Raw genomic sequence first — 13,848 nt, 5'->3', positions numbered from 1 at the left:
GGGAAGTGACAGTACAGTCAGCGAGGTCCGGGGTGTTCAGTCCCAGTACGACTCCTGGACAGATCCACCCCGCGGGGTCCCCAGCCGCGGCCCCCGGGATCCCGTCTCGGGGCCCCAGACCTCGGCGGGGAGCGCTGCCTGTGTCCGGCCCCTCCCGCCCGCGCCGCGCCCCCTTCCCCGCCCCTTCCCGCCCCTTCCCCGCCCCCCTTCCCCGCCCCCGCCGCAACCCGCCTCGCCTTTGATGCGCCGCACCGGCCAATGGGCGCGCGGGGAGGCGCGGGCAGCAGCGGCTGGCTGGGGGCTCCGAGCTCCCGGGCGTCAGTCCGGCCGCGGCGACGGCGGCAGGAGCGCGTCCCGGCGCCGCCTCGGGCTCCGCTCGGCTCGGGGGCTGCTCTGGGAGAAGGAGAGCCAGGCGAGGCGCCAGGCCCGCGGGCTGGGCGCATGGCTTAGGGACGCCCCCGGCCGCCGCAGCCCCAGCATGGGGAAACTTCACTCCAAGCCGGGTCAGTGCCACCGCCCACGCGCTCGCACCGGGCCCCGCCGCCCTTGCCGCCCTCGCCGCCGCGGTCGCTAACTCTCTCCCTTCCTTTCTTTCCGGCTCCCGCCGCCGCCGCCGCCGCCGCCGCGCGATGTGCCTGCAGCCGCCGTGTGCAAGCGCAGGGAGAGCCCGGAAGGTAGGGGCGCGCGGGACGCAGACCTCGGGGATGGACGTGGGGGGCACCGTGGCCGCGGCTGAACGGCTCAGCCCGCTAGGTCTTACGACCAGGGCCACCCCCAAGCCCCATCTCCGGCCACCTGCCCCGCAAGCCCGCTCCCCGAGCAGCCTTCGCGCCCCCTCCTCTGTCCCTCCTACCCGCTCCCCTCCCCGCAGTCCTGCGCTCCCACCGCTGACCCTCAGCCCCTCCCCCTCCTGTGCCCCTGCCCTCGGCGCTCACGGGGCCCTCTCTTCTGACCCCCCGAGCGCCTCCCCGCAAGACCCTGACCCGACGCCTTCTCCCGAGATCCTGGCTCCTACGCCTACTGCGGCCCCTCTCCTGACCCCCAGCCCTCTCCGCAGTCCTGGTCGCCAGCGCTTCCTGTTCTGATCCCCAAACCCATCCTCCCGGGGTACTGCTCACTCCTCTCAACCCCTTCTGGCTCCTTGCTCCTAAGCTTCGCTGAACCTCCCTTTACTTACCCGAGTCCCTCCCTTGGCTCCTGCCCCAGCCTGTGAACTGCCTCCCCCGTGCCTTGGCCCTTCGCCTTCCACCGCGCCTCCGTCTTCCCTCCGCAGGGGTAACTTTTGGCTCCCAGAGCCAGACTCAGGGGTTTCATGTCGTCCCCACCCCAGGTGACAGCTTCGCCGTGAGCGCCGCCTGGGCTCGGAAGGGCATCGAGGAGTGGATCGGGAGGCAGCGCTGCCCGGGCGGCGTCTCTGGACCCCGGCAGCTGCGGTTGGCAGGCACCATAGGCCGAGGCACCCGGGTATGCTCCCCACCCTGCCCCACCTCCTCGCCCCCTTTCAGCTCAGAGATGGGTCTCTAAACCCATGCATCCCAACTTTGAACACTTTCCTGCACAGCTTCTGGGTCTAAACATCTCTTCTCAGCTGCCCTCTGCCCTGCCAACACAACCCTCTGCCCTCATGCTTTGGAGAACCTTGAAGTGCCCAGCTGGAGGCAGCGGGCTGCCTGGGGGAAAGGTCCTAGGTGGGGAGGTGGTGAAGATCCAGTTGATGAGGAAGCGTGTCTGTGCTGGAGGGATCTGGGGGCCTGCTCTGACTTCTACCTTGTTTCTGCCACCAGCATTCAAAGGTGGAGCTGGAGTAGGAGCCAGGGAGAGTGAGGGTATTAGGGGTATCTGGGTGGAGGGCAGAGCTGTGCTGACCCCAGGATCTGGATATGTTCTGCTTGTCTGTGGCGTTCATCAGTGCCAACTGTCCAGGAACCCCAGTAGAGCAGGCGGCCCTCTGGGTGGCAGATCGAGGGGGACTGAGACGTGGTAGACCCCTTACTTGGCCCATGACAGAGAGGGCCTCGTTCTACTGTAGCCTGGGCACAGCCCTGAGCCTTCACCCCATGGGTCCCTGAGGCTGGAGTTCCTGGAGGAGCACTAAGTGTGATGGGAATGAGATGAGTCCAGCCCCAGCTCCTGGCCTGGGACTTGGCGTTCACAGATGTCCTGTGAGCTCCGAAACTCTGCACAGGGCTTTCAGGCGGTCTGCGTGGAACTCTCGCAAGCCCAGGATCAAAGGATGAATCAACTTTTTGATGTGACATTTAATTTTTTTTTTTTTTAACTTAGAGGGGGAATAGACTGAGTCTCAGGTCTGGTTAGTTCTTTGGTCTTATCCATGGGCTGGGGAGAGGCCAGTGGAGACTTCAGATGTGTGTGTATTTGGGTGGTGGGACTTGGCAGCTAGCTTGCAGTGCTGGTGTCGGGAGGTGGGCCTGTGGGTAAAGTCAGTTTCTCTGTGTGGATGAAGTAACCTCTGGGCCTAGGAGAAGCTCCCCTGTCCTCCACCACCACTGCTTAGCTGGGGGCTTCTCTGTCTTCTGTTCGTTGGGTTGGACTTGGAGCTGCTATTCGCCAGTAAAGGTCAAATCTTGGTGGGTGGGGGGCACTGCAGTTGGGGCCCTTTAAAAACAGAACTACAACCCCCCTTCTTCCCCCACTCTTTCTAGTTTTTGATCTACTTATTTATTTAAAGGCCAATGAAAATGATCTAATTTAGCCACATGAACAAATGCATTCGCAGCTCCAGACAGAGGCCAACTGAGTGGATTTCCATTAATCAAGTTTTGGGTTTTTTCAGCCTGTTTATTTTTACAAAGTATTCCTGCAGAATGACATTTATTTGCAGTCCCTCCTTTTTTTTCTTTTTCTTTTTCTAAACTGCCAGGCAGCTTGCTCCATGCTAGAGGGAAAACTTGAAATACAGCGAGGGTTTACTTCAATTGACTTTTATCTTCAAAGCCATAACAAATGTTACCCGCATGTTTTTGGTGGGTCTCCTTGGCATCCAGTCTGGGAGGATGGGAGGGAGGAGGAAAGAGGGAGAGGAAAACAAAAGTCTGTCGTTTTTAATTAAATAGTAGTGTTCCCAGCGAGAGGAATGCAGGCCAGTAAAAGTTGCCATTGGGGGAAGTGAGGGAGGGTGGGGAGGGGGCCCCAGCTTAAGTGTGGCTTTGGTGAAGTCACGGAATTCTGTTGCCCGGTTTCTTTCCCCAGCTGAGGACAGCATGGGACGGTGCCTGTCCCCCTCCCTCCCTCACCCCCTCTCTGAGAGAAACGCTGAGGGGTCATTAATGTTTGTTCAAAGTACTTTTGAAGATGTGAGGCTTAGAGCCGTTGGCGTGACATGTGCCAGGTGGTTGGAGGGTGGGCCTCAGCCATCAAAGATGTTAAGCAGGGGGCTGGCCTCTGTCTCCCTGGGAGTTGTTCTTGCTGTTGGGGACCAGGATGCCTGACGCCTGGGTTTTCACCAGCCTTGGGCCCGTGGCCCAGCCAGTGTGTCTGCAGAGGTAGGGATATTGAGTCAGACCTTCAGGGGGAGCCTCGGGTGTGGAAGAGTGCTGCAGGCGACCTCCAGGCGATTTCAGGTGGTACCTGGAGGAATATTTTAAATCTTAATAGTTACCTCTTTTTTTTAACCAGAAAAAGATAACTAGGACTTCAAACCCATGATTTTGCAGATATTATTGCTTCGGATGAAGCTAAGTTAAAAGAGACTCTAATGTGAAGTCAATTCAGAGAAAAATATTAAGTACAAGTCATCAAAATTGTGAATGTGGGAACGGAGTGCCCATTGTTTGGGAAGCACTGAGATATTGAACAGGACAGCAATGGGCAGCCCTCAGTTCATTTCCCTGATTCCCTCTGGCGCCGAAGGGGTAGCTGGTAGGTTCCTCCATGATATCATCAGGATGTAGGAGGGTGTGGGCTCCGAAGTCTGCTGGTTTCCAAGGGCTGGCAGAGGTCCTCCCACCAGCCCCAGGTCCGTTTTGGGGCTAGTCCCTGCCTCCAGTCCTTTACCTGACACGTAACTGGCTGGAGACACAGCGGTTCATCCAACTAGTATTATTGTTACTGCAGTGATAACTAGTATTCATTAAGTGCCTATATGTATCAAGCACTTTACACACATTATCTTAATCCTTTCCATAACCTTGTAGTGTTGACAGCCCGCTGGTGTGGACTGTGTTTTTCTCCCTTTCTGGTGCACTTTCTAGGAGAAGTCATGTGTAGAGAAACCCTGTGCCAGGGCATCCACCTGCAGGGTGCTGCATTCAAAACTCCCAGAGACGGGGTGCTTTGAGATGAGCCAGTCGTGGGGCAGGCAGAAGCAGGAGTGACCCATATTTGTCCTCCTCCTTCCTGACGGGGTCTGAGGAACTTGGGAAATGTCCCAGATGGGTCCAAATTGCATGCAGAGTCCTGAGATGTGAGAAGGTAACAATGCTGGCATTAAACTAAGCCTGCCCTCCAAAATACAGAAATAAATGAGGCGCTGTCCTAGTTATTTTCACCTGTGCAAACCATTTTACTTTTGTGTACCTTAATTAGCTCATCTACAAAATGGGTCTAATATTATTTTCATCCCTGGAGGGTTATAATGGGATTATAACTGTTGAACCTGGGAAGGAAGGGAACCTACTGGAAGATTCACTGAAGACATTTGTAGGGGTGGAGATGGGGGCCCACAAACAGGGAGCGATAGTGCCGGGATCAGGGAACCAGAGGCTCTCTGCCTCCCCCGCTCTCATGACAGGCTCACTTGGAGGGACACAGGCCAAGGGCTGGGCGTATGCCTTTTCCTTGGGGACATGAGCAAGTCCAAGGGAATATGGGCTCATAGGAGAAAAGGAATGAGAAATGGGAGGTGCATGAGTACTGCGGAAGAGGAGCCATAAACTGAGCAGCACACATACCAAAGAACACTGTGCTAAACAGAATTAGAAAGCAAAATAAGCATAGTAATCTCAGAGCGATAACGGAGGATGCTGGAAACGTGAAGCAGCAACAGGCAGTTACAGAAGAAAACCAACTGGAAACACTGGGTATGGAAAATGGAATGGACGCGTGAAAAAGCTTAGTAGATCGACTGAATAGTGCAGTGGACTCAGGTGTCAGGTAGGAAGCACTTGGTAAAGGCCTGTGTGCCACTGTATAGGCCAATTGTGAATGCATGCAACCAGATTTAAAACAATCACCTCCCCACACCCTGGGCTAGCCCTTTCGTTCTTTTACAGCAGAGCTGCCTGAAGAAACGGGCTGAGAGCGGTGGTGCAGGCAAACCCGCCTCTGGATCAAAGGTGGCTGCAGGTAGTCTGGTAATTTGACTGGAGGCACCAGTCAAATGCATTTTGATATTTGTGCATTTTGCATTTGTGCATTTATATTAGTGCATTTTGATACTTGGAGGAGATGAGGAGGGTGCAGGCTCCGTTGGAGCCCATGAGGACGTGTGGGGTTGGGTGATGAGATTGGAGGCTGGTCCAGCTGCTGCCGGAGTGCTGGATTCCAGGGGAATTACCCTTGAATGATACCAGTTGGCACAATTAAAAGGTCCCATGTCTTTTCCATATGGAAAGTGTTAGGCTTCTTTACGTGGTTTCAAAGTTATGTGCTGGGAGGTGGGCTTGACATTTGAGGTAGAGCATAAATTAAATATTTGGTGCTTCAGGATTGAAAGATGATTTGCTTTAAGGCTGGAGAAAGACTCAGGGTGGAGGTGTTTGGGCTTTGCTCACTGGCATTTTTGAGTTCTCCAGGGAGGGTCCCCTCTGCTCACGGGCACCAGGCCCAGCTGCCTGGGCCCAGCCTGGGCACTGTCTTTCCTCCTGGGAGATGGAAAGGAGAGGCTGAGAGAGCTTGGGCTGGGCAGAGTGCTGGGGGTGGAGGGCTACTGGTTTTCCATGGATCCCTCAGGATGTGTGGGTGGCAGGCGTGGGTGTCATCTTCTTAGCGCTTTAATGCGTCTTTGTGATGTGGTCCCTGGTAGAGGCTTTGAGGAGTGTCTTGTCCTCACTTTGAGAGCTTTATTCCTGGGGATGAAGGTCAGATGCCCCTCAGCCAGACTGTGTGTGCCTTCCATTCCCTAGCACTCAGGAGCACCCTCTACATTCATGTTTCTGTAGGAAATCCCGGGGAAATCAAATCCAGGAGGCACCTGCTGAAGGTTCTGCAAGGTCCTGGAATTCAGTGGATGTTTCCTCTGCTTACCCAGTGGGGATGTTGGAAGGGGGGGCTGGATGGATGGATGGACGGACGGACAGACAGACAGTTGCTGTTTGTACAACAAAGCTCACATACACTCCGGGACCAAACTGTCCCCGTGAGGTCATGAAACATCAAGGCTGAACTGTCAGCAGCAAAAAATGAAGAAAGAAATGAGGATAGATTAGGTCACCCTCCCTGCCTACATTTTCCCCAGCTCCTCCTGCCTGGTCAGCTTCTCTTTAATTCCTGCTTCCAAATTCCATCTTTTCCAGGTCCTACTGTGTGGAGTGGAAGGGTTGAACCAGGCCTTTTCTTTCAGGCACTCAGCTTAATGAATTAATATAAATTATTATTGGTAATTCTTTGTTTATTATTATTATTATTTATAAGAGAGAGTTTCACCCCGCCACCCAGGCTGGGGTGCAGTGGTGTCATCATAGCTCACTGCAGCCTCACAGTGATCTCCCTGTCTCAGCCTCCCAAGTAACTGGGACTTCAGGTGCACCCCATTGTGTCCAGCTGATTTATTTTTATTTTTTTGTAGAGATGGGGTTTTGCTTCGTTGCCCAGGTTGGGTTGAACTCCTGACCTCAAACCATTCTCCCACATCAGCCTCCCAAAGTGCTAGGATTACAGATGTGAGCCACTACACTTGGCCTTGTTATTAATTATGAATTAATAAGTCCCTAACTGGACTAGCCTCTGGGGATACAGTGGAGAATAAGAGAGACGTACGTGGTTCCTGGCCTCTGTGACTTCCAGTCTGATGAAGGGGCAACGCAGCAGTGAGTACCCAGGCCTGCTCCTCGGACCATGCAGAGGTGCTCTGGGAAGGAGCGGGCAGGATGGGCCAAGGAAAGACAGGAAGAAAGAGTCGGAGCAAGGGGGAGAGCTGACCGAGGCCCCAGGCTCGCCCTGCCCTTGGAAGATGGGGGTGGGGGTTGCAAGCTGGATAATCAAGAAGGGAATGTGGCCTCCAAGTGGCTCTGGAGCCTTCGGGAACTGGAAGTCGTTCCTGGCACTGTCTGTGGAAAGCCTCGCATGTTCGTGGCTCTTGGCACATTGGAGTTACTTGTCTGTCCCTCTGGACAGGTGTGTCGGGTAGAGCAGGGCGGGCTGTCAGTGTGCTGCCCCGGTGTCATGGACAGGTACTTGGGGGCACAACCCAGGCTGTTTGGGTTGGTGGCCCTGCTGCCATGCTGGGGGAGGAGGTCCGCCATAGGGCTGGAAGTGCAGCTGTCAGGGTTACGGGGGACCTGGGGAGTGGGATTGCTGCTCAAGAAGGAGTCACTTCAGAGACCAGGGAACCAGAGGGAGTGACCAGCAAACCCCAGAGAGAGCTTGTGGTGCCCCAGAGCTGCAGTGCCTCTGCGCCTGCAGAAAGAGTCCCTCACGTGGGCCGAGATGGGATGTGCAGCCCTTCTGGCACTGGTGAGCCAGGTGCCCTGGAATCCTCTTAGCTCAGGGGTCCTGCAGCCTCACTCTGTGGCTGTGAATCACAACATGCTTAGATTTAGACGCTTTTGGACTTTTCGCATCACTTGTTGGATTCCAAACCAGGCACTTCCGGCGGCCTCCCTGCCTTCCCTCTGTCTTGCCCACTCACGTGTTCTTTTTGCCACTCTTGTCTCTCACATTCTTTCTCTTCTTCTTCCTCCCCACCTCCCGTCCCTACCCCCTCCTCCTCTCCCTGAGGAAGGAAAAAATTCAGTCTCTCATAAACAAAATATCTGCCATTCCATTGGAGGGAGAACTGAGGCAGGAGCCCAGAATATTCTCGAAGGCACGCCAGCGAGAGCTGAAGGCCTCAGTTGTTTAATCTGGAAGGAGGACTTTGATGTCACCCTGCCCCGTTTATCCTGGGAAGCTTCCCGCTGCTTCATGGCTTCGACTCTCCATGTGAAGGATGGCTGAGCTCCTCCAGGGGCTGGAGGCGAGCCTGAGCACCCCCGAAGGGCAGCCTGGTGATGCTGTGCTCCTGCCAAGCGCAGGTGGGGTGGAGAACCTTCTCTAAACAAGCACTTCCAGAGACATAAGTAATTCTTTGATAGCTTCCTGGGAAGGCAGAAGGGAGCTGTTTAGCTGTGTGGGCGTCAGTCGTGGGTCTCCGGGAGGAAAGCCTCTCTGCACTGAAGTCATCCCCAGCCTCAGAGCGGTGGCGGCTTGGCCCACCAGGGCGGGTCCTGGATGTGTTTGTTTAGAGGGCTCTGAGGCTTGGGCCTGGGCTTGGCTTTCCTTGCTTGTTGAGTCACATGGGCTGTGGTGTGTGTGTGTGGCCTTGTGTGTGTCTGATGCCTTTCAGAGGATACCAGGGTACTGAGAGGGCTTCACACTGGTGTGGCCTCAGCCAAAGGCCCCCTGCCCCTCACCCTTCTTTGGGCTTCAGAGTCTCCAGCTGGGCTGTAGAATAAAGTCATGATAATTTAGCAGCTCATTCATGCATCTGCAGTAGTTTTTTTTTTTTTAGAGACGGGGACTCACTATGTTGCCCAGGCTGGTCTTGAACTCCTGGCCTCAAATGGTCCTTCAACCTTGGTCTCCCAAAGTGCTGGGATTGTAGGTATGAGCCACTGTGCCCAGCCATATATATTTTTTAACTTTTATTTTAGTCTTGGGGTACACATACAAGTTTGTTATATAGGTTGGCGGATTTGGTGTGCAGGTTATTTCATCCCCCAGTAATAAGCACAGCACCCAGTAGGTTTAGATCCTCACCCTCCTCCCACCCTGCACCCTCAAGACGGCCCCCGTGTCTCTGGAAGCAGGCATTGAGTGCCTGCTTTAGGTCACGGACACCTGTGCTCTGTACCTAGAGTGAAGGCCTTGTTTCATGGAGCTTACCATCTCGTAGGAAAAGAGAAATACTTTCACAAACAAGTTGTGCAGTTTAAGTTGTGATATGTGCCTCCAAAAAGTACTGGATGTTTTGAGAACATGTAACAGGGATCAGAGCTCATCAGGGGTGTTATTCATTCCACAAATATTTGACTGCTTTCTCCATCCCATGTGCTGTGCGTAGGGTGTTGTGGAAACTGTGAGGCCTAGGACATAGTTCTCCCCTCCCTGAGAGTGAGACTAAACTCTCCCCATTGCCTTGCATCTATTTTTCTTCTCTTATTGCATTGGTTAGAATCTCTCATACTCTGTTTAATTACCAAGTGTGATACTTTTTGTTTAAGAATGCTTCCTTCAACTCCTGGCTTTCTAAACTTTGTAAAATCAGGAATAATGAGTTTTGTCACATGCTGCTGGGATGCAGATGGAACTGATCATTCTCCGCTAATGTGGTGTGTGATTTGTATGCTTAATTTACATTGCTGGATTTTCCAGTGCGACCTCGGCCCTCTGAAATCCTTGTCATGATAGATGACTCTTTTAAATGTGACTGCATTCATTGATAGGCTAATATTTTACTTGGGATCTTTGCATGAATATTTGTAAGTGCTCAGTGCAAGTTAACTGTTAAAATTATAAAACCATAAGGGAAGCACAGGGCTGTGGAGGTTGGGAGGATTTTTTGAAGGAGGTGGGCATGTGAGTAGGGCTTTGAAGAATGGTAAGGCGGAGATCAGGGGTCAGAAACTTAAGGACCTACAGGGGCCAGAGAGGTAGTATTAGTGAATGCTGCAGACTCAGTGGGAGACATCTGAGAGGGGTAGGTACCGGCACCCCCCCACCACACACACCCTGCCTCAAGGGGGCAGTAGTGCCACTCAGCCCCAGCCAACCACTGCCATGTGGGAATATGGTCCTGTTGTTGCCGCATGGGCTGATCATTAAGAAAATCCATCTGTCTGGATTTTTATGTGAGCCTTTTCCAATTTAAAAAATTGTTAACCAAGTGACATTTTTAGACAATGCTTTCTTTGGGTGACTCAGATGGCTGGATCTGGCCTGTAGTAGCCTGGTTTGTGTTTGCTGATTTAGACCTTTAAGACTCTGGTGGTGCTGGTGGTAGCGAAGCAGTACGTTAGCGGTAAGAGGACACGTGAATGAGTACCAGACGCAGTAAACGTCATACTTCCCATGCATTCTCTTATAGAATCCGCACAACTGCCTTCGGTATTATTCCGCTATTGCATCGATGAGGAGTCAGGTCCAGCAAGTTAGAGTCACTAGCCCAGCCAGGGAGAGCTGGACGGAGGCTGCATCCAAGGCAGAGAGTGCAGGCCAAGCAAAGGCTCAGGGCTGGGGAGCTGTGCACAGTACATTTCAGTCTGGTGGGAGCGCAGTGTGGGAGGCACAGGAAGGGTAAATAAAGATGTGGGCTGGGAGGCTTTATGTTGAAGACCAGCATGTGCCCATAGAAGGTGCCAGAAGTGTGCTTAGAACTTGCAGAGTCAGACTTCCTGGGTCCAAGTCCCAGCTGGACCCCTCCCCAGCTAGGTGGCCTTGGGCCAAGTGATGGCTCATCTCTGATTCTCAGTTTTCACATCTGTGGACTGGGTAGAGGAATGGTTTCTGCCTCATGGAGTTGTTTTAAGGGTGGAAAATGGTTCATTTCAGCAAGTTAAAGAATGAAGAAGATGTCACCCCTTCTCTTGCAGCTCGCTGGTATTGTTTGCTGGTGGTCACCTGGATGTATGCTAAGTGCAGTGAAGGCAGAGGACGGGGAAGGAGAATAAGGGGGGATTCCACTTCAGATTAGGGAGTGATACATGAGTTGTTAAGACTGAGAGAATAAATAAGAAATAGCCAGGTGATGAAAGGTTTATTAAAAGTATTCCAGGCAGAGGGCATGGGACGTGCGCAGGCCAGGAGACACGCAGGGTTGGTGCACAGAGAAAGTCTTCAGCCCTTTCTCGGTGTCTGACTTGGAACCACATTCCGGTCTCTGAGACGTTAGGGCAGAACTGTGTGGTACAGCAGTGGGGAGTGGGCAGTGCCTGCTGGGCTGGGTGGCACTACTGTGTGTTGCAGCCCATCATGAGGCCTTGTCTCCTTGCTGCAAGTCTTCCATGAGATGTTGCTGGTGTCTGTGACTCCGGCTTTCTGGTCAGGTTGGAAGACATAGGGAGGAGAACCTCTCGGTCACAAGAAATAGTGTCACCTGGAGCGGATTGGCTGCCCTGCCGGGCTGCCCAAGCCTTCTGGCTTTGAGCATAGAGCTGGGGCCCTGGGGAGGGGAGAGGCAGAGCATAAAAGGACCCTGTTAGCAGGATGGGTCTGTGTACCCTCAGGCCACAGCTTCCCCAATGGGCTCAGGCCCGAGGATGTTTTTCTAACTTCAGAAGGCTGCGTGGGCTGGTGGGCCCCTCACTCAGAGGCCTAGGCTTGCGGCGGCTCCACCGAGTGGGCTTGGGGGTGCTGGTTTGTGGTGCCATGCCCATTCCATGCCTAGTTTCCAGAGGGAGCCTTGTTCCAGGACAGTTTTTGACCCTAACTTTGTTGTTTTACCCTTTTTTTTCCCCTTCAAAGGCAAAAAGATGATTGAAGAGAACTACTATAAACCAGGAACAAAGTTGCCTTTTCAGTGGGCACTGGGACTTTCTCTTCTTGCTCCCTGCCCTGGAAAGTCCAAAGGCCCCACTGCCTCGGCTGGTCCAGGGCGCATGGCTGCTTTCTCAGTGGCTGCAGGCTCCGTGTGCCCATGAGCTGCCCACTGTGTGCATAGCCCTGTGCTGAGCCCAGGAGCTGCAGCCCCAGGAGAAGGTGGTAACAGCATAGCTGCTGCTTGCTGCACGTCTGCTGTGTGCCAGCATCGGGGCCAAGCACGGTCCACAGTGCTGGATTCTCAGAGCACCGTTATGAGGCAGGTGTTATTATGATGCCCATTTTACCCGAAATGGGAAAATTGAGAAAAATTTTGGAAAATGGGAAAATTGAGGGAAATTGAGGCTTTAAGGAAGTCAACCACCTTGTCCATGGCCACTTGACTTGGAAGTGGAATCTTGCTCCAAGAAATTCAGATCAGTGTGATTTTAGAGCATCTGAAATCAGTTAAGGCGAGTTTTTTATTTTTATTTTGTTCAACTGTATGTCACAGCTCCATTCATGGTTCATGACGTCAATTTAGTGACCGGCATTTTAAAAAATGAAATAGAAAAAAGTAAAAATATGAGAAAACATCATATACATTGAGGAAATATTGTTTTGTGTAATTTTTTGTTTTAGTTAAAAAAAAATGTATACACACACTTCACACACACAGACCCCTATACCAAGACCCATATATATATATGCACACACACACAGAGCAGATTATAAAATATAATTCTTCTTATAGGTTATCATCAGAGTGTTGGAAAAGCACTGGTATGGGTCACTGGTGCGGGCCCTGAGCCTGAACGCCCGGCTTTGGGTCCTTGCTCTACTTCTCACTAGCAGTGTGACCTAGGGCAAGTTTCCTGACCTCTCTGTGCTTTCGAGCTGTTTGGTTTGTTGACTTTTGGGCCTGGGTCAGTGCTCCCAGGGCTGCTGCGGGTGCTTGCTGTTGGCTCACTCCCTTTGCTTAGGGAGTGAAGAGGATGAGCAGTCCCATGGGGGGCCCCATGGCTTCTCCCCTGAGAAGCCAACGGCAGCAGCTTATCCCAGGAGAAAGAAAGACATGGCTGAGTAGTCAGGAGATGGACAGAGTGCTGTGCTGGGATCCCCGAGCCTGGGGGTACCTCTAGTTTAGCTATGAGGTATCTGTTGTGACCTCTCCTGCCTTCTGCTTCCTCTTCTCAAAAATGCATTAAAGGAAAAGAGAAGGCTTCATTTCTACTGCTGTAAAAAAAAAAAAAAAAGTCCAAAACTTAGTGACTTGATCACTTTATGACTTGCTTAAGAGTATGCACTTTGGGCAGAGCCTGGGAGGGTTATGGCTCCATGTGGCACAGTTAGGGTGGCTCTAACAGCAAGGGTCTGTTTGCAGTAGCTCCAATGGGTGATGTGTCTGGGGCTTCAGCTCTCTTCTAGTTGGCCTCACCTCATGGGTAGCTTGGGCTTCCTCACAGTATGGCAGTCTCAGGGTAATCAGATTTACATGGTGGCTGTCTTCCCTAAGAGAACAGAATTAAACTGCCAGGCCTTTTTAAGGTTTAGGCCTGAAATTAGCAACAACACATTCTCTTCATTAAAGCAAGTCAGAGGTCCATCCCAGATTTAGGGGAAGGAACTACACGGGGCATAAATACTAGGAGCTGGGATTCACTGGGGGCCATCCACACAGTCTACTAGAGAGTAGGTGATCTCCTGCAGAGAGAGTGGAGTTACAGAAAAGGACTGAGACGTGTCCCTTGGGTTAGGATCCTGGTAGTCACAGTTGGGTTTAGCAGGAACTGTCTTGGTGAAGTGACAACAGAGGTGAGACTCCACTTCGTGGCTCACGAAGGGACGGAAGCATGTGCAGGGGAGCAGAAGCACATGTTTACGGGAACATTGATGGCTGCATTTGGAAGAATGAGAAGTTTGTGACAACTCCGACATCCTTTACTAGGGGACAAGGTAACAGTGGTGTGGCCTTCTCATTGAGCTCTCTACAACTGGTCAAAGCGTATCAAGTATGGGCCTCTCTTGCCAATAGGAAAGAGACCCTGAAACGCTGCTGAATGAGCAGAGCAAGTGCAAAACATTCCTGGGCTGTGGTCCTGTTTCTTACAGTGTGCAAAAGCCTATTCTGGCCTGTGTCGCTCTGTATCTGCAGGTGCATAGAGAAAGATCTGG

The 13,848-nt window shown here is 52.7% G+C and overlaps 1 protein-coding gene across 1 annotated transcript in view; it reads left to right on the top strand.

Annotated features, from left to right (window-relative positions):
- The first annotated feature begins 260 nt into the window (after positions 1-260).
- The window catches only part of NKD1 (NKD inhibitor of WNT signaling pathway 1), an 89,993-nt gene continuing 76,405 nt past the window's right edge, over positions 261-13,848 (top strand). Inside the window, exons 1-3 of the mRNA XM_017530140.2 lie at positions 261-503; positions 642-674; positions 1,331-1,464. Of these exons, the coding sequence (XP_017385629.1) occupies positions 479-503; positions 642-674; positions 1,331-1,464 (192 nt within the window). The 5' untranslated portion in view covers positions 261-478. The remainder of the gene's footprint in view (positions 504-641; positions 675-1,330; positions 1,465-13,848) is intronic.

This window comes from Cebus imitator, unplaced genomic scaffold (assembly GCF_001604975.1).
Source record: "Cebus imitator isolate Cc_AM_T3 unplaced genomic scaffold, Cebus_imitator-1.0 Scaffold63, whole genome shotgun sequence".
Taxonomy (NCBI): domain Eukaryota; kingdom Metazoa; phylum Chordata; class Mammalia; order Primates; family Cebidae; genus Cebus; species Cebus imitator.
This window is presented reverse-complemented; position numbering and strand designations above follow the sequence as displayed.